This window comes from Somniosus microcephalus, chromosome 14, assembly GCF_052327205.1.
Source record: "Somniosus microcephalus isolate GS21.2 chromosome 14, FLI_Smic_1.0, whole genome shotgun sequence".
In the NCBI taxonomy this organism is placed as follows: domain Eukaryota; kingdom Metazoa; phylum Chordata; class Chondrichthyes; order Squaliformes; family Somniosidae; genus Somniosus; species Somniosus microcephalus.
The window spans coordinates 22,977,676-22,998,037 of record NC_141000.1 but is presented as its reverse complement, the minus strand read 5'-3'; the positions used below and the strand labels follow the sequence as shown (position 1 = coordinate 22,998,037).

The window sequence follows — 20,362 nt, the reverse complement described above, 5'->3', positions numbered from 1 at the left end:
CTTGAGAGCACCTTGCTGCGCTTTAGGGGGCCATGGGGACCCGTTTCTGCACTGGCAGTCCTACTCAGAAGGGCTTCCATGAAGATCTGGTTTCTCTGTTCAACTGATGGCCAACGCTCCTCAAGAGATGTCATTCTCTTATGAGCACTCACCATGTTTTCCGTACCCTGGCGAGTTATCTCCTCCATGGAGGTTGCCAACCTTTCCATGGTGATGCGTTCATGCGCCAATGACTCCACAAAGGCTCTGCTCATGGTCGCTATGGACTCCTCCATTCGCTCCACACTTGCAGCGACCCTGGAGACAAAACCTGCCAGAGATTCCTGCATCTGTGCATGGAGATCCATCACCTCTTGCAGATGGACCCAGAGGCAGAGGGTCGACATGCAGCGCAGCTGAGCTGAGCTGGCAGAGTCCTGCGCCCTCCGACGAGGACTCTCCACTGCTGTCCCTGTCTCCAGAATCTGCTGAGGCTCACTTGTGAGCTGTGAAACACCAGGTGACAACACTACTCTATGTCCCGAAGGGCCCCCGGGGTGTGAGTGTCTGCACTGGTGCTGGGTGCGCTTACTTCTGCGGACGCTGTGCCCTCAGAGGTTGGAGCTTCCTCTGAGGAGTCTGGCTGCACAGCCTCTTCCTCCTCCACAGTGAGGACAGGGGCTCTGGATGGTACTGTAGGGGAGTTAAGGAAGGAGTTAGAGATGTAATGCCAAGGTTCTTCTGGTGACTCCCAGCGAGTTGGCATCTGCTGACACCTGCATCCATGCAGCATTGGTCTCAGTGGGAGGCCTCTTCCTCCCTGACCTAGGGAAGAGGACCTCCCTGTGGGCCCTAACCCCATCCAATAATGCCTACAGTGTAGCCTCATCGAATTTGAAGGCAGCTCAGCGTCTGGCACTGGCCACAGCTGCTGCAGGCTCCTCTGCCATCCTGTATGGTTCGTTTGGATGCCTTCAGAGGATGCAGTGCTTGCTGTGGACCTTGAAAGCACCACGAATGATGACATCATACTGTGGGGATTTCTGACTCGAATTGGACAATTAGCAAGACTTCCCACATGCTGGGAATTAATTGGCCAATTGAGGGAAAATTGCGTGGAGCTGGCTGACACTTTTTTGTGTGTGTCAGAAACCCCACATTTGGGGAAACCCGATCATTTCCCACACAAGCCGAAAATTGGGGCCTATGTGTAGGTTGTTTAAATAATATTTGTGCAGATTTGCAATTGGTGAGATAGTTGGGTATACAATGCCGTTTCAGACTTGTGCCAAAATTGGGAGAGCTGTCCCAGAGTAGTCAAGCAACAGCCTGACATAGTCATACTCTCAGAATCATACCTATCAGCCAACGTGCCAGACACCTCTATCACCAGCCCCAGGCAAGTCTTGTCCCACTGGTGCAACACTACCAACATGATAGATTCAGAACAGATCAAGTAGCTCAAAACTGGGCATCCATATGGGGCCGTGGGCCATCAGCAGCTTCAGAATTGTATTCCATCACAATCTGTAACTTCATGGCCCGGCATATCCCTCACACTAACATGACCATCAAGCCAGGGGACCAACCTTGGTTCAATGAAGAGTGCAGAAGAGCATGCCAGGCGTACCTAAAAATGAGGTGCCAACCTGGGGAAGCTGCAACACAGGACTACATGCATGCTAAACAGCGAAAGCAGCATGCGATAAACAGAGCTAAGCGATCCCACAATCAGCGGATCAGATCAAAGCTCTGCAGTCCTGCCACATCCAGTCATGAATGGTGGTGGACCATTAAACAACTAACAGGAGGAGGAGGCTCCATGAATATCCCCACTCTCAATGATGGCAGATCCCAGCATGCGAGTGCAAAAGATAAGGCTGAAGCGTTTGCAATCATCTTCAGCCAGAAGTGCTGAGTGGATGATCCCCACCATCACTGCCTGAGGTCCCCACCATCACAGAAGCCAGTCTTCAGCCAACTCGATTCACTCCGCGTGATATCAAGAAACGTCTGAGCGCTCTGGATACAGCAAAGACTATGGGCCCAACAACATCCTGGCTGTCGTGCTGAAGACTTGTGCTCCAGAACTAGCCGTGTCACTAGCCAAGTTGTTCCAGTACAGCTGCAACACTGACATCTACCCACCAATCTGGAAAATTGTGCAATTATGTCCTGTCCACAAAAAGCAGGACAAATCCAATCTGGTCAATTAACACCCCATCAGCCTACTCTCAATCATCAGCAAAGTGATGGAAGGTGTTGTCGACAGTGCTATCAAGCGGCACTTACCAATAACCTGCTCAGTCTGAGTTCCGCTAGGACCACTCGGCTCCAGACCTCATTACTGCCTTGGTCCAAACATGGACAAAAGAGCTTAATTTCAGAGGTGAGTGCCTTTGACATCAGGGCAGCATTTGACCGAGTGCAGCACTGAGGTGCCCTAATAAAACTGAAGTCAAAGGGGCGTTGGGGAAAACTCTCCACTGGCTGGAGTCATACCTAGCACAAAGGAAGGTGGTTGTGGTTGTTGGAGGCCAATCATCTCAGTTCCAGGACATCGCTGCAGGAGTTCCTCAGGGTAGTGCCTAGGCCCAACCATCTTCAGCTGCTTCATCAATGACCTTCTCTCCATCATAAGGTCAGGAGTGGGGATGTTCCTTGATGATTGCAGTGTTCAGTTCCATTCATAATTCCTGAGATAATGAAGCAGTCCATACCTGCATGCAGCAAGACTTGGACAACATCCAGGCTTGGGCCGAAAAGTGGCAAGTAATATTCATGCCACACAAGTGCCAGGCAATGACTATCACCAATAAGTGAGAGTCTAACAGGCACAGGCTCGACGGGCCGAACCATTCTATGATTCTAACCACCTCCCCTTGACAGTACCATCATCGAATCCCTCACCAATAACATCCTGGGAAGTAACCATTCACTAGAAATGTAACTGGACCAGCCACAAATACTGTGGCTACAAGAGCGGGTCAGAGGCTGGGTATTCTGTGGCGAGTGACTCACCTCCCGACTCCCCAAAGCCTCTGCATCTACAAGGCACAAGTAAGGAGTGTGATGGAATACTCTCCACTTGCCTGGATGAGTGCAGCTCCAACAACACTCAAGAAGCTCAACACCATCCAGGACAATGCAGCCTGTTTGATTGGCACCCCATCCACCAACTTAAACATTCACACCCTCCACCACTGGCGCAACATGGCTGCAGTGTGTACCATCTACAATATGTGCTACAGCAATTCGCCAAGGCTTCTTCAACAGCACCTCCCAATTCCGCGACCTCTACCACCTAGAAGGCCAGGGGCAGCAGGTGCATGGGAACACCACCATCCCCAAGTTACCCTTCAAGTCACACACCAGCCTGACTTGGAAAAATATTGCCGTTTCTTCATCATCGCTGGGTCATGGATTACAGCAGTTCAAGATGGCGGCTCACCACCACTTTCTTAAGGACAATTAGGGAGGGGCAAAAAAATGTTGGCCTTGCCAGCCACGCCCACATCCTGTGAATGAATTAAAAAAAGAAAGATTGCCTTAGGAAGGCAGTTGTCAAATGTGGCTACTGTCCTTGGAGGAGAAGCTGGTGTTATTGCCCACTCTCTTTCTTCCCCAGGTTAGACCAGCCTTCCCCCAAAGTTTGAAAGGTTTTGCAATACAAGGAATTGGATGAATGAGACTGTCGGAAAAGGGTCCCAATGGCATAATGCTTCCTAGCTCTATGCAAAGCACAGAAAGGACCAGTTAGCTTTGGATAGCTAGCATTAAAGTCAGGGTGTCAGTAAGATTGTGGCTGTTACTTTTTCAGAAAACAAGTACAGTGATTGATATCACTGAAAACTGTATACTGTTCATTTATGTATTCTCTGTAAAAGAAACCAATTTGTTGGTTTTCAATTGTGCCTCATCTCACTGGACTGCTTTTCAGTCCGCCTTCCATAAAGACAGGAGAATGCACATGGTGGCACGTACACTATTAGAGTAGCCAGTATACACAGCAGGCACTCTTTGTTAGTGTGGCCCAGGGATCCTATCATTTAAACTAGGTATTGGGCAGTGAAGGTACACTCCAGATCGTAGAGTCATGAAGTATTGAATCTCAGAGGTACTACAGTATAATCGGGCTTCAGAGTCCCCTGCCTGGGGTAGTGGAAAAAAATAACAAGATGAGGGCAGAAACCTAGGGGGAAAAATTCGGTTGCTTTGCCCCTCCCATTAGCGCCCGGGCGCAGCGCTGCCAACGTCTCCCGTGAAATTCAGCGGGAGGTTAGAGGCGGCAGTGACCGTTAGCACCACCGGCGATATCATTGCTGTGCGCAGCGCCCCAGCTGCGATCTTCGGTAGCGCCCACTGACTTACCGCTGGACGCTATGTCCGACGGGGTCAGGGGGGCCTACCTGCGGCCGGGGCGGCGCTATTTAAAGGAGAGGTGCCGGGCGGCCATTCTTGCTGCTGGCCGCCTGCCAGTACCTGCCTCCGCTGCCGTCCCTGGCCTCCTGAGCACCGCCCCCCCCCCCCCCCGTGGAGTGCCGGCTGCGCTCCATGAGCCCGGCACTTCTCGAGTGTCGAGCTCTTTTGCCGGCACTCCGATCCTGGTGGCCCAGCTGGGCCCCGGGTCACGCTGTGCAAGGCCCCTCCCCTTTAAGAAGGGGAGGAAGGCCTGCAATAAGTGCCCCGCCTCCCTCTTGTGGCACTACCACTCAATTACGGCCGCGGGGGCGCTAATATTTTCAGGGCGCTAAAAGTAGCGCCCTGGCGAAGTTAGCGCCCCAAAGAGGGCGTGACTCAATTTTTCCCCCCTAATGTTTAAACTACTTAATAATTATGCCCTTAAGATATATTTTTATTAAAGTGTAACCTAAAATGTATTTTACAATTGCAGGTCCCCATTCAAGAAACCTACACTCGACCTATCCGCCTATTCTAGCTATCGTCCCATTTCTAAACTCCTTTTCCTCTTTAAGGTCCTCGAGTGTGTCATAGTCTCCCAGCTTTATGCACATCTCTCCCGAAACTTCCTGCTTAAATCTCTCCAGTCTTGCTTTCACCTGTGTCACATCACTGAGAAAGCCCTGGTCAAAGTCACAAATGGTATTATCTCTCGTCATGAGCATGGTGCATTGTCCCTCCTGTCTTCCTTGATCTTTCTGCAGAGTTTAATACAGTTCATCGTACTGTCCTGCTCTACCACCTCCTCCTTTGCTGTTCAGTCCTACTTATTCTGATGCAGCCAGCATATTTCCAGCAATTCTTCTCTTCCCTTCCCTCCATGATCAAACCTGCCTAAGGGGTAGCCTTCCCTAAGAAGTGCACCTTGACGTGGAAGACTTGCGTGCTCCTATGACCCGGAGAGCTATGCTGGAGGGAGTATAACTCCTGGTAGGGCAACCCAATCCAGACAGATGGAGAGGTAGGAGCCAGACTAAAGGCAGTCCACCAATCCTTCTGGTAGGGGTTGAGAGTCAGGATAATGACCTGTCCATGTAAAAATGTCTTCTATTACGGAAACAATCCAGAGACAAGACAAGCATATTACAGACCTGCAAATATAAGCATCTACTGTGGACAAGCGCGATCTGCTGGATGTAAGGCAAGATGATAGTTCAATTGGAGTCTGGACAGAAACCAGGTGAAGAAATGGGTTGCCTCATGTGTCACTAGGCACAAGAAACTCTACCTAACTTACTAAGAATCTATCCTTGGCCCCCTCCTTTTCCATAGCTATCTGCTGCCTCTTGGTGACATCATCCATAAGCACTATACGAATGTTGTTGACAACCAGCTCTACCTCTCCATCAGTTCTCTCTACCCTACAACTACCTTTATGCTATCAGACTGTCTGCTCCGTAATCAGATCATAGACGTGTCACAGCTTTCTTCAGCTAAACATTAGTCCAAATGTCCAAAGATGCAGTTTGTGGCATCCACCAAAACCTCTGCTCCCTTCCTACAGAGTCTATCTCCCACCCACCACCACTCACTCATACTGAACAAGATTGTACTATATCCCAGCACCCTGTTCAACTGTGAGCTGTTCTTCAAACACCACGACCACTTATTTTCATCTGCCCTTAACTCAGCCCATATACTTAGCTGTGCCTTTATCATTTCCAGATTCAATTCTTCCAGTGCCCTGCTCATTTTCTTGTCCAATCTCCATTAACTCCAACATATCCAAAGTGCAGCTACCCGTATCCTGCCCGGCACTAAGCTCCATGCACCCATCATCACAGACCTACAATGCCTCCTTATCTTTCAACATGTTTAAAATTCTCACCTTCAAATCCCTTTACGGCCTCACTCGACCCTATTTCCCCTACTTTTTACAGATTTACTTTTCTTTCTACAGGAAACTTTGTTATATCCGGCACCAACGGGACCGAGCTGTTGCCGATCTATCAAAACTGCCGGACATACCAGCGTTAATGTTGAAGCATACGGAGATTTGCAGCTCCGTATCTGGCAACAAACACTGTTGCTTAGCAACAGCTTCTAAACAGTCGGCCGTACCTTAGAAGCGTCTCTGTAGCTTAGCAACAGCTTCAGAGAGACTTTGCAGAGCCTGACTGTTGAAAAAAAAGCCACGAGAAGAAAAAAAAACTAACAAAACGGCTCCTGATTTCTGCTGGTAGATCGAGGTTTCCGGACATACAACCTCCGGATAAACCAAAGTTTCCTGTACATCCTTTAGTCTTTGGATTCTGGACTCGCGTGCATCTCCCACTTCATTCTGCCCCATCATTAGTGCAGCGCTGTCCAATACAGTAGCCACATGTGACTAATTCGGAGATAAGATGTGGCTCAATGCATTTCTGATGAGTAAATAAACAATGAGTAATAGACACCGTCATTGGGCATGCGATCTCAATACTCATATTACCACGGCGTGTGCATGCAAACTTTAATCTTCTTGTGTGTTTGTTGGTAAAATGAAAAGCGAAGTGTGTGAGTGTTATCTGATTGTTGAGAGTGCTTTACTTCCTTGGTTACTGAATGGTGGTAGATGTTTGTTAAGTAAATACACACAAAGTACATTTACCTGTATTGTGTGAGTGTGTGTATATATATATATATAAATATATATATATAAAGGGTTTTCTTCTAAAATTAGTGAATGTGGCGAAAACGGTGTCGCCATAGCTACACCTGTGGCTAGTCAGTGATTTCTATTGGACAACACTGCATTGGGAGGAGCCTTCAGTCACGTAGGCCCTGCTCTCTAGGATGCCTCTCAGCAAATCCCTCCACCTCTATCTCCTCCTTTAAAAACCTTCTCGAAACCCCTCTTTTCTCCCAAGCCTTTGGTCATTTCTCAAACTCTCCCAGTCTGGTGTTTGCATTCATACTAATCTGTAAAGTTCCTTATGTTGTTTTGTACATTAAGGTGCTATATAAATTATGTTATTTTTTCATGAAACTTATCTGGTTAAGCCCACATGTTTCAACATTACCTATTCTAAAGTACAACTGAAAAAATACAAAGTCAACTCACTGGTAACACTGGGATAGCTTTCGGAGCTTTCTTTACAATTTCTTTTACTTTTGCGGTGTTGGAATCAAGTTCTATTCTCTCTTGATCCTCTCTTTCCTCATCTTGTGAAGTTGGCGAGTCCAAGTAATCAGGACTAGACAGCGATGGCTGCAGGAGGAGAAAGATATAAAAACAAGGTGGCACATTAACACTGAAATTCCAGGTCTGGAAGGGCCTCTACCAAATAAGTATCTCCGTTGGCCACACTCTTGCCAGATAAGCTTACTTGGACAAGTGAACTCGTCTGCAGCTTGCTAAGGGTTAAAATTCAACGTTGTATTTAGTGTTGGAAAATAAAATGCATTCCAATCATGATTTTTCCACGACTTGCTCTTTTTGTTCAATATTTTTTCTGAATGCAAGAAGCATTATGGTTACATATTACAAAGCAGATTAAAATTCAGTCTGCTGCACAATGAAAATTTAAAGAAAATCTTCTACTACATATGCAGCAGGCTTCCCTTAGTAGAGAGGTCAATAACCAGGGGCACAGAATTAAAGTACAGTAATTGGTAGAAGATTAGAGGAGGGTTAAGGGGAAAGTTTTTCACACAGAGGGTGGTAGGGGTCTGGAACTCACTGCCTGAAAGGGTTTTAAGAGGCAGAAATCCTCATCGCATTTAAAAAGTGCTTTATGCACTTGAAGTGTCGTAACCTACACAGCTACGGACCAAGAGCTGGAAAGTGGGATTAGGTTGGATAGCTCTTTTTCGGCTGGCACTGACACGGTGGGCTGAATGACCTCCTTCTCAGCCGTAAATTTCTATGCTTCTACAGGATATTCAGTGGGGCCATGGTGCATATATTCATATTTGGCAATTCATGGCAACTGGGCATTGCATAAAGCACAATATCACACCTCCCTTAATTTGCGCATAAACTTTTGAGTTTGAAATAAACATATAGAAATTATATTCCTTTGATGAACAGCATACAGACATTGTACAAAGCTGCAGCAGATTTCATCGAGATGGTATCTTTTCTCCAATTTCTCTCTTTTATAAAAACACCTGGAAACCTCTGTTCCCAGTAGCCCTGTTTATAGTGTGGGTCACAAATGTACACGTGGAAAATATGCTTCTGTAATGTGCTTTTACCATGCAATGCAGCAATACAATACCGCTCACAAGTTTTAGCACACAGCAATGGAGGGCAAGAATCGTTAGTTCATACTATAGGCATCTGTACAGAAACAAAACATTGCAAAGTAGAAATGCAATGTTAAAAATTTCAAAGAATACTCCCATTCAGCTTTGCAGTTGGTGTGGATTTTAACAGTGTAACTCTACACTTTGGAGTTAGCAGTTCTCAACAAAGTTGCTTTGGTTGCAAGATCTCACACTGCTTTGACTTCACACTTGTTTTATATGCGGGCATTGCTATCAAGACCGACATTTATTACCCATCCCCAGTTGCTCCGAGAAAGTGGTGGTGGGCCTTCTTCTTGAACCGGTGAGTGATTTTGATACAATTGCATGTCTTGCTAGGCCCCTTTAGAGAGCAGTTAACAGTCAACCACATTGGTATGGGACTGGAGTCACAAAAGGCCAGGCCGGGAAAGGACGCCAGGTTTCCTTCCTTAAAGGACATTAGTGAACCAGCTGGGTTTTCACGACAATCCGCTGGTTACATGGTCAATTTTACTGATACCAGCTTTTTATTTCCAGATTTTGTTTTTAAAATTGAATTCAAATTCTGGAACTGCCAATGTGGGATTTGGTCCAGTAACATAACCACTACACCTCCGTACATGACTACACTACCGAACCCAGTTGCTGCATCATAAGTTAAATTTAAAGGCAAGCCTTTTAAACTTGAAATGTCCCCTTTATGTTTTGAACAAGACTTTTATATAAGACTAAATTCCTGCAGGATCCAGGCACTGGTAGGCAGAGCCTGTGCGTGTGATTAAATACATAGGTGCAGTGTACTGCTTTTCCCCAATCTGAAAGCACTGCCGAGCCAAAAGTATAGTTCAATGTGGTTGGCTCGCACCACTCTCAAATGTTACCTGTAGTAGAACTGCTGTATAACTTACTCCAGTATCCGCAGTATTTTGCTTTTGTATACATGCTCAAGTCTCTGGAGTGGGGCTTGAACCCCCAACCTTCCGACTCAGAGGTAAGAGTACAACTACTGAGCCACAGCTGACACCTAAAGGTTTGGCTGCAGTGGACAATCCAGTTGACTTGCAATAACTGCTAGATTTCATCACTCAATGGAAATTATCCAAGTTTAACAAAAACCCAAATTTCCATCCCAAATTTCAATTTCCTGCTTAGTGGAAAACCAACCTGCATCCTATTTCTCTACCCTTTGGTGCCAGAGATATTCCTTATCCTGGTCCGTCTTCCTATCTCCTTTACATTCTATCTAAAGACTCTTATTCTGAAGCAGCAGCTCACGTGACTAGAAACTTACTTGGGTCATGATGAAATGAAACCGCACATCAGCAAAAAGCAGTTTGGTCACCACATAATTAAAAAAGCAAGGTGACTAGTAGGGAGGAATAAGGAGGCTCCTTGATAAATAAGAGTCTAATTAGGGTGGAGGCACAAAAGGATCTAGAGGTACAGATTCACAAATAATTAAAAGTAGCAATGCAGGTTAACATAGCCATAAAAAGTGCAAATAAAGCACTGGGATTCATTTTGAAAGGAACAGAATTCAAAAGCAGAGAAGTTATGTTAAACTTGTATATAACCTTGGTTAGACCACACTTAAGAGTGCTGCGTACAGATCACAAGGATGATACCAGAACTCAGAGGGTACAACTATCAGGAAAGAACAGGCTGGGGCTCTTTTCTCTAGAAAAGACGGATAGGTGATCTGATAGAGGTCTCTAATATTATGAAGTGGTTCGATAGGGTAGACGTCGCGAAGATGTTTTCATTTGTGAGGAATTCCAAAATTATGGGCCAGATAGTCACTAATAAATCCAACAAGGAATTACGGAAACGTCTTTACTCAGAGGTGAGAATGTGGAACTTGCTACCAAATGAAACGGTTGTGGCAAATAGTATAGATGGATTTATGGGGAAGCTAAGTAAGTAGATATGGGGGAAGGGAATAGAAGAATATATTGTTGATAGGGTGAGATGAAGCAAGGTGGGAGGAGGCTAGTGTGGAGCATAAGCACTGTCATTGCCCTATTGGGCCGAATGGGCTGTTACTGTATTGTAAAAATCTACGTAATTGTATATAATTCAAAACAGCCTTCAATCACTTACAGATGTAAAGGTTTGAGATGGTGGTCGCCTTCCACTGGCTTTGGGTCTGGAGGTTGTGGGATGGTTGAGTTTCTCGGTGGAAGAGACTACGCTGTCAAAACTCGCAACATCTATAAGAAGACAAATAAAAACACACCTTGTAATATGTTAGAAAGAAATGTTTCAAACAATTCATAGCGTAATTTTCAACTAGCACTGAACAACTTCAATACAACAATCAGAAATCAAGGTCTCAGCGAAATGCTCAAGTCATAGACCAATATTTGATCTTGTGGTGCTTTTTTGAAATTGTACAGGAAACTTTTGATTAACCGGCCCCTAAATAACCAGAACGCTCTATCCACCGGCAAAATTCAGGAGTCGGTTCAGGTAACTTTTTTTTACTTTTTTAAATTGATTTGTTGCTGTGCAAGGGTGTAGCTGAAGCTGTTGCTAAGCTACAGAGACGCTTGCAACTTGTGCCGATTGTTTTGAAGCTGTGCAACAGGGTTTGTTGCTTTATACGGAGCTCTGAGCTCCGTATCTTTTACTATAGCGTTCGGTTATCCGGAATTGTTGATGAACCGGCAACACGTCGGTCCCGTCCGTGCCGGATACCAGAAAGTTTCCTGTATGTGGTACAAGCAGTACATCTGAAGGAAATCATATACAGTTATTGCTATACATATTGGTTGAGTAATATTTGAAGGGTAGCACCCCACTTCCCAAAAACACTAGGGGGAAAAAGCTGAAGAATATATCCTCCTTGAGGGGAAATATTCAGAGTTTTGTCAGGCAAAATGCAGAATGATAAGAAGGCTTCCTGCCTGGTAGCACCCACTATGGGAAATGCATGTGGTGGGTCTGACCCCACCGAGCACCACGGAGCTGAGAAGGAACAGCACCCTTTCTGATATGGAGTGCTGATCCTAGCATTCAAATGTAACTCAAATACACAGTAACTACTACTGAGCTTTGAATTTCACTTGAACAGAGATTGCCACCCAGGAAGGATGCTGATGGCTGCACAGCACAGTGGACTGAGATAGTCACCACGTCACCCAATCTGGGGTACCTAACTCGTTGGTCTCTGCAAGTCCGTATTTTGACTTGCAAAACGGAGAATACCTTTCATTCTTTGCTATTTTTTTCCTCAGTATTTCTGGTGATGGGGAAAGCATAGTTTAGATTCAAAGTACGCTCTCTCTTCAGGAGTATCAATCCTCATCAACTAGTGAATTGAAAGTGAAATAAATGAAAAAAAGGAACTGAAAATCAGAGTGGGGGAGAGAAGTAATTCTTCTTTTAAATGACAAAAGAAACAAAACTGGAAATTATGCTTAAAAGAGTAATCAAGAGATCCAAAAGAAAAATGCACATTACCTTTGGGATTATAGCATTTGGTTCAGACCAGTACTTTTCAATGCAGAGTAGCCCTGATCTAGTGCACCAGGAAAGGTATATTTTTTGCTCACTGTACAGTGTGACCAGAACAATTGTTTATAGGATATATATATGGACATAACGTGAAGATCAAACATGCAAATGCTGATGTGTCCATTTGGATAAACTCCAACAATAAACAATAGAGACACAGGTTCATTCCAAAATAATCTAGATGGATTCTAGAATGATATCAGGGATGAGGGAGTTCAGTTATGTAGAGTCAGAGTCATACGGCACAGAAGGAAGCCATTCAGCCCATCGAGTCTGTGCCAGCTCTCTGTAGAGCAATCCAGTCAGTCCCATTCCCTCGCTCTATCCCCGTAGCCCTGCAAGTTTATTTCCCTCAAGTGCCTATCCAGTCTCCCCTTCAAAACATTGAGGCCTAGAAATTCGGTGGGCTGCGCCACCAGTTAGCGCCTAAAGAGGGCACTCAGTGGCTTTAGCGCCACTGGCCGCGCCTCCCACGATATTTAGCTGGGGCGCTAATGGCGGTGTTAACCTGTTGCGCTGCACCACCTCCGATGATGTCATCGGTGTGTGCAGCGCCCCGATCTCGATATTTGGCAGCGACCGCCTCTGTAGCGCCGTTCGCAAATGGCGCCCGGTTCACGGGGCCTTCCTGTGGCGGCAGTGGCACAAATTAAAGTGGAGGTGTGGGGCGGCCGTTTTTTCCGGCGGCCGCCTGCCAGCACCTTCGTCCCCGGCCTCCTGATCGCCCCCCGCGGCATTGCCGGATGTTTTCCGAGAGCCCGGCACTTCTCCTCGGTGCCGGGTTCTTTTGCCGGCACTCGCAATCTCCGATCGCGCTGGTGAAGGCCCCGCCCCCTTAAGAATGGGAGGAAGGCCTGCAGTACCGCAGCGCGCTGTACCGCAGCGTGTGGCGCTGCGGCACGTTGCGCTGAGATATTCAGTTTCAGCGCCCTAAGAGGGACGCGGAGCGCCGAGAGCCTCACCCCGTGTCCCTCTTGGGGCGCTCAAGCTGAATTTCCGGCGGTCGCTACTGCTCCAAATACTGCGCTAAATCCGGCGCCCAGACGAGCTTGGCGCCCCGTTTGCGGCTCCACCCAATTTCTCCCCGAGTGTCTCCGCTTCCACCACTTCCGTCGGCAGCGAATTCCAGGTCCTCACCACTCGCTGCATAAAAAAGTTTTCCTCACATCCCCCCTGTATCTCTTGCCCAAAACCTTAAATCTGTGTCCCCTAGTCCTTGTACCATCAACTAGTGGGAACAGCCTTTCCCCGTCTAGCCTATCCAAACCAGTCATAATCTTGCACACCTCTATCAAATCACCCCTCAACCTCCTTTGCTCTAATGAAAACAAATCCAGCTTCTCCAACCTGTCCTTGTAGCTAAGATCCCCCATCCCCGGAACCATTCTGGTAAATCTCCTCTGCACCCTCTCAAGGGCCTTCACATCTTCCTAAAGTGTGGTGACCAGAACTGGACGCAATACTCCAGTTGTGGCTGAACCAGCACTTTATAAAGGTTCAACATAACTTCTCTACTTTTGTACTCAATACCTCTATTTATGAAGCCCAAGATCCCATATGTTTTGCTAACCACTCTCTCAATATGTCCCGCCACCTTCAGGGACCTATGCACATTAACTCCCAGGTCTCTCTGTCTCTGCACTCTTTAAAACTGTGCCATTAAGCATATATTGCCTCTCTCTGTTCCTTCTGCCAAAATGCATCACCTCACACTTCTCTGTATTAAATTCCACCTGCCACTTGACTGCCCATCGATTGGCATCATCCCCACTGTTTGCCACACCCCCAAGTTTGGTGTCATCAGCAAATTTAGAAATTCTACTCTGTATTCCAATATCCAGGTCATTTATATATATCAAAAAAAGCAGTGGCCCCAGCACTGACCCTCCAGTCTGAAAAACAGCCATTTACCACAACTCGCTGTTTTCTGTCCTTAAGCCAATTCCTTATCCAAGCTGCCACTGACCCACCTATTCCATGAGCCTCAATTTTGTTAACCAGCCTTCTATGTGGTACTTTGTTAAACGCCTTCCAAATATCCATGTAGACAACATCCATTGCATTCCCTTCATCAATCCTCTCTGTTACTTCATCAGAAAATTCAATTAGATTAGTCAAACATGATCTGCCTTTTACAAATCCGTGTTGGCTCTCCTTAATTAGCTTAAACCTCTCCAAGTACCCATTAATTTTTTCCTTGATTATTGTTTCTAAAACATTACCCATCACTGATGTTAAACTGACCGGCCTGTAGTTACTAGGATTGTTCTTACACCCTTTCTTGAACAATGGTGTCACACTTGCCACTTTCCAATCCTCAGGCATCTCTCCCGCATCTATGGAAGATTGGAAAATTATGGCAAGCCCTTCTGCTATCTCCTCCCCCAATTCCCTGAACAACCTGGATTGGAGAAGCTGGGATTGTTCTCCTTACAGCAGAGAAGTTTAAGGGGAGACCCTCACCTCCGACAACAAGTGTAAGGAGCTCATGGACTTCTTTGTCTCCATCTGTTCAGCTGCCTCTGCTACTTCCCTTCCCATAGCCCACCAGGCCAAACTTCCTCTAACGATCCCCCCTGCCCTAGCCCTGAACTCCAGTTTCTCTCCGATCTCCCTTCATGACCTCTCCACACTCATCTTGTCCATGAGACTCACCTCCTGCTCCCTCGACCCTATTCCCACCAAATTGCTGACCACCCAACTTCCTTTTCTGGCTCCCATATTAGCTGACATCGTTAACGGTTCTCTCTCCCTCAAATCTGCTGTCATCACTCCTCAAAAAAACAACCCTTGACTCCGCCGTCCTTGCAAACTACCGCCCCATCTCCAACCTCCCTTTCCTCTCCAAAGTCCTTGAACGTGTTGTCGCCTCCCAAATCCGTGCCCATCTTTCCCGCAATTCCATGTTTAAATCCCTCCAATCAGGTTTCCGCCCTTGCCACAGTACCGAAACGGCTCACATCAAAGTCACAAATGACAATATTTGTGACTGTATCACAAAGGTAAACTATCCCTCCTCATTCTTCTTGATTTGTCTGCAGCCTTTGACACGGTTGGCCATTCCATCCTTCTCCAACTCCTCTTCACCGTCGTCCAGCTGGGTGGGACTGCACTCGCCTGGTTCCATTCTTATCTATCTAATCGTAGCCAGAGAATCACCTGCAACGGCTTCTCTCCCCACTCCCGCATCGTTACCTCTGGTGTCCCCCAGGGATCTATCCTTGGCCCCCTCCTATTTCTCATCTACATGTTACCCCTTGGCGACATCATCCAAAAACACAGCGTCAGTTTCCACATGTACGCTAACAACACCCAGCTCTACCTCACTACCTCTTCTCTTGACCCCTCCACGGTCTCTAAATTGTCAGACTGCTTGCCCGACATACAGTTGTGGATGAGCAGAAATTTTCTCCAATTAAATATTGGCAAGACCGAAGCCATTGTTTTCGGTCCCCGCCACAAACTCCATTCCCTAGCCACTGACTCCATCCCTCTCCCCAACATCTGTCTGATGCTGAACCACACTGTTCGCAACCTTGGTATCATATTTGACCCTGAAATGAGCTGCCGACCACATATCCGCAGCATAACAAAAACCGCCTATTTCCACCTCCATAACATTGCCCGTCTCCGCCCTTGCCTCAGCTCATCCGCACCCGTTACCTCTAGACTTGACTATTCTAACGCACTCTTGGCTGGCCTCTCACATTCTACCCTACATAAACTTGAGGTTATCCAAAATTCGGCTGCCCGTGTCCTAACTTGCACCAAGTCCCGTTCACCCATCACCCCTGTGCTCGCTGACCTACATTGGCTCCCGTTTAAGCAGCTCTTTGATATTCAAAATTATGAGGAGTTTTGATAGAGCAAGTAGGTAGAAACTGTATCCTCTGGCAAGTGTGTCGGTAACCACAGGTCACAGATTTTAAATAACTGGCAAAAGAAATAGAGGGGAAATGAGGAGAATATTTTTCACATGGAGGGTTTTTAAGATCTGGAATATATTGAAAGAGTGGTGGAAGAGGATTCCATAGGAACTTTCAAAAGGCAACTGAGCATGTAGTTTGCAGGGCTGTGGGGGGAAAAGCTGGGGTGTGGGGCTAAATTGGATAGCTCTTTCAAACAGCTGGCACAGGCCGAATGGCCTCCTTCTATGCTGTAATATTCTATGATTCATATTAACATTTTGCTGGGCTTTTATACAGCTAAAAGGAGTGTTTTGTCCCAATTTCATTTGCTATTATTCTGACATGTAGTACACTAATGGCGTTGCAAAAACGACAACAGTCATTTTATTGAAACAATTTCATCAATACAAGTTACCTAAGGAAATTTAGAACTGTATAGGCTCGGTATGTAAAATGTAAAACACATCAGTTCTTTTATAGATCAAAGTGAATCACCTTACGTACCAATTTAGCAAGGATTCAACAAATGTATTTTCAATGGAAATCACACACTGAAATTCCTGCATTTTACATGTGCTGGCACGTAGTAACATCAAAATAAAGTTAATTAGAGAAATAATATTTTAAATTGTCATCTTCAGAATTGACTTCAGATGGTAGGTAACAAATTAATGATTCTCTATTTAGCTGCTATTCAGTGATTGCTGGACAATATCTAACCATTTAGAGAAGGTAAAGACTGCTTAGTATGACTTGAACATATGGTATCTACAACATACGGTATCAGATAGAGACAAAGATGAGTGGTTGACAATATGGCTGAAGGAGGGAGTAAGACAGACTTAAATTCATATTTGTTTGCACATAATTGCACAAAAAAAGGTAAGACTGCATTTGCCAAACCATCTCAAATACGGCTAAAAAGTAACTATATAATAGCTGTATTTTGCTTACTTAGGAGATTATATGGAAATATACTACAGAAGGAAAACCAGAGCAGATCCATACTCAACTAGGATACATTAACAAGCAAGCAGTATGACAGAGGAAGGATAAGAGAAACTGTGGTCAAGTTCTAGTGGAAAGATTATATAGCAGACAGATATGTTTCAGCCCACGCAAGACTATGCCAATAAGCAAATTACTGGCAGATAATGTACACATTTAAAAGATGAAGCATATTTAGTGCATTTGTGCATTGCTCATTTGTGTAGAATACAGAGACAAATCTTACAAGCTTCCCACTTTATTCCCTCACCGATTTTCCTTTCTCCGCTGAGGAAATTGATCCATTGCTAGGGCACAGTGTCATGGGCACTGCACCACCTCTGGTGTCTCCCACAATTGCTGTTATTCATCAGTGAGCCTTGGCAGTGATTATTAGCAGACAACTGAACTCTTGCTGTCCTCACATACATTGCTAGCAGGGCTCACTGGGCAGCAATCAAGAGCAGGAACCCTGGCTGATTCCGCCTTCCCCAACCCCAGCACAAGAATGCTGAAAGTAACTGTAGTGTCCCTCCTACTGCTTCAGCTGAGGGCAGAGACTGAAGATGGAACCTGGGATCTTCCTGATCTATGTGGTACAGCTACTCACTGGGTGAACTTGCACAAGCCATTGGGGGAAGCCTTCCAGATTAATTTTAGTCCCCTTTATAGTTCCATATTCGATGGTTTATAATCAAAACAATTTTCAGCCTTGGTTCAGTGGTAGCACTAAGTTGTGGGTTCAAGTCCCACTCTAGAGACTTGAGCACAATATCTAGGCTGACACTGCCAGTACTGAGGGAGTGCTGCACTGTCGGAGGTGCCGTCTTTCGGATGAGACGTTAAACTGAGGCCCCGCCTGCCCTCTCAGGTGGATGCAAACGTTCCAATGGCATTATTCAAAGAGCAGGGGAATTCTCCCGGTGTCCTGGCCATTATTTATTGCTTAACCAATATCACTAAAACAGATTCTCTGGTCATTATCACATTGCTGTTTGCGGGACCTTGCTGTGCGCAAACTGGCTGCTGCGCTTCCTGCATTACAACAGTGACTACACTTCAAAAGTACTTCATTGGCTGTAAAGCGCTTTGAGACATCCTGAGGTCGTGAAAGGTGCTAGAAAATGCAAGTCTTTCTGTAAAGGCAGAAAATGGTATGATTATTCAAGCTAAAGGATTGAGCCCCTTTGAGAGAGAAAATAGTCGATCATACTTGTACAGCACAACTCACTGCCAATTAAAGCAGCAACAATAGGATTTCTTCTGTAGTTTAATACTTGACTTTCCAAGCTCTTCAAAACCTTTGAGATACTGGCACATTTATTTTCAAAATTGTATTATATTGAAAACTTGTAAAATTTCACTTAATTAATTCTAATTCTAATACAAATCTGTATGCAGTATAGCTGCAATTTTTAGACAAATTCTTAATTTGACATATGAAGTGTGTACGGAGATCTGCCTGGAAACTGTAATTTGCTTATTGCATAATTTAATTGTGATAAATGGAAAGCGAGGAGCAGAAATAACTCAGAGCACTAGTGACTGTCAAGAGGAAGTCAGTCTTACCCTCAAAGGGCATGGAAGTGGAGTTACCCATGGTAAATAGAAGTGAGAGTTAAAAGGCTTTACAAGGAGTGATGGGAAAGGAAAACAAAGTCGTCACAAGAAAGGAATGTCTGAAAACAATGAGAACAGAACAGAAAGTTACTGAAGCAGTTTTCACATTTAATTGTGTTTTTGCTAAATTATCATAATAAAAGTTACACTTACATTGTTAAACTTTATCATTTTATAAATCAGAACCAAGTGGACAGGTGTCTGTAACCCTCAAACTACCCAGTTGTATTAATAAAATCAAGGCAGTGCATTGTGGCTCAATCTTGCGGACTTGTATCATAACTCTCACCCCAATTGAGCCACATTATGTTTAAATGTACTAAGGTGTTGACTTACAACAATTGTGGAATCACCAATTTTCACAGGTAAGCCAAGAAATTGAAATCTTAAAATTAAACGTTAGAAAACTGCAGCGTTAGAGAATGTTTTGTGGATTATATTCAAATTGTTCTGAGCTTGGTTACTAGTCCAACCTTCCGGCCCTATGCAACCCAAGAAACAATTTTTAAAAAATACAGTGAAATAAAATTGATGAACACTTAGACTTGCCCCTGTATTAAAATTCTCTTTTTAAAAAGGGGGAAGGGGAAAGCATTTTCAGAAATTTGTTTTTATAATATAACTCCTCTTTTAAAAAAAAAAAAAAAAATTATTCTCACTCCCTTCCTTAGGCCCCGTGTCATCCACCATTCACCTACTCCTATAATCATGTAAACAACAAGTTTCAAGGCTCTGAACTGCAAACCAAGCATTGAACTGTGCACGAGCTGGTTAGGTCATGTCTATCTCCTTTTCACTCAAGATTGTCCCATTGAGATAAGGAACCCATCATGTTGGGAACTGAGAGAAGATCCCATCCCATTTGGTGGCACATGGAGACCAGAGAAGCTTGGATTGTTCTCCTTCGTGCATGGAAGGTTAAGGGGAGATTCAATACAGAGGCCGTCAAAATTATTAGGGGCTTGGATAGAAATTGTTTCCACTGGCAGGAGGGTCGGTAACCAGATGACACAGATTTAAAATAATTGGCAAAAGAGCCAAAGGGGAGATGAGGAGAAATTATTTTATGCAGTGAATTGTTATGATCTGGAATGCACTGCCTGAAAGGGTGGTGGAAGCAGATTCAATAGTAACTTTCAAAAGGGATATATACTCAAAAAGGAACAATTTGCAGGGCTATGGGGAAAGAGCAGGGGAGTGGGACTAATTGGATAGCTCTTTCAAAGAGCCGGTACAGGCATGATGGGCCGATTGGCCCCCTTCTGTGCTGTAAGATGCTATGATTCTATGCTATGTTCCTAAGCACGCTATAAGGTCTTAACAAAAAAACTGTATATAACATTTTAAAGAACTGGAGCCTGGAAGATTGTTGCATGGCATGTTCTTTTAGGGGTTAGTTCAACGTCTACCATTATCTGTCCACTGCAGTAATAAACTGCTATAATATACCTTGTACATGTTTTATATACGATACTCGTACAATACTTTTGCACAAAAATCTATCTTCCATGTAGGGAACAAGCGCCTGAGTCTTTCAAGTGAACTGGTGGGGTTTTCTCCTTACTGAAAACTAAATGAGAAGCAGTGTGCATGCAAGTTTCATCCTGAACTATGGAGTTTTCACTATTTTGTGAAATAATTGCATTGATTTTCTCTGACTAGCACTGTTTAAGACAGCA

The 20,362-nt window shown here is 45.0% G+C and overlaps 1 protein-coding gene across 6 annotated transcripts in view; it reads right to left on the bottom strand.

Moving 5' to 3' along the window:
- sh3kbp1 (SH3-domain kinase binding protein 1) overlaps positions 1 to 20,362 on the bottom strand; it is a 295,127-nt gene that overhangs the window by 21,058 nt on the left and 253,707 nt on the right. For all 6 annotated transcript variants that reach the window (XM_086006346.1, XM_086006349.1, XM_086006347.1 and 3 more), the window contains 2 exons: positions 10,753 to 10,862; positions 7,484 to 7,630 (listed from right to left, as the gene is read on the bottom strand). In XM_086006346.1, the coding sequence (XP_085862472.1) occupies positions 7,484 to 7,630; positions 10,753 to 10,862 (257 nt within the window). The remainder of the gene's footprint in view (positions 1 to 7,483; positions 7,631 to 10,752; positions 10,863 to 20,362) is intronic.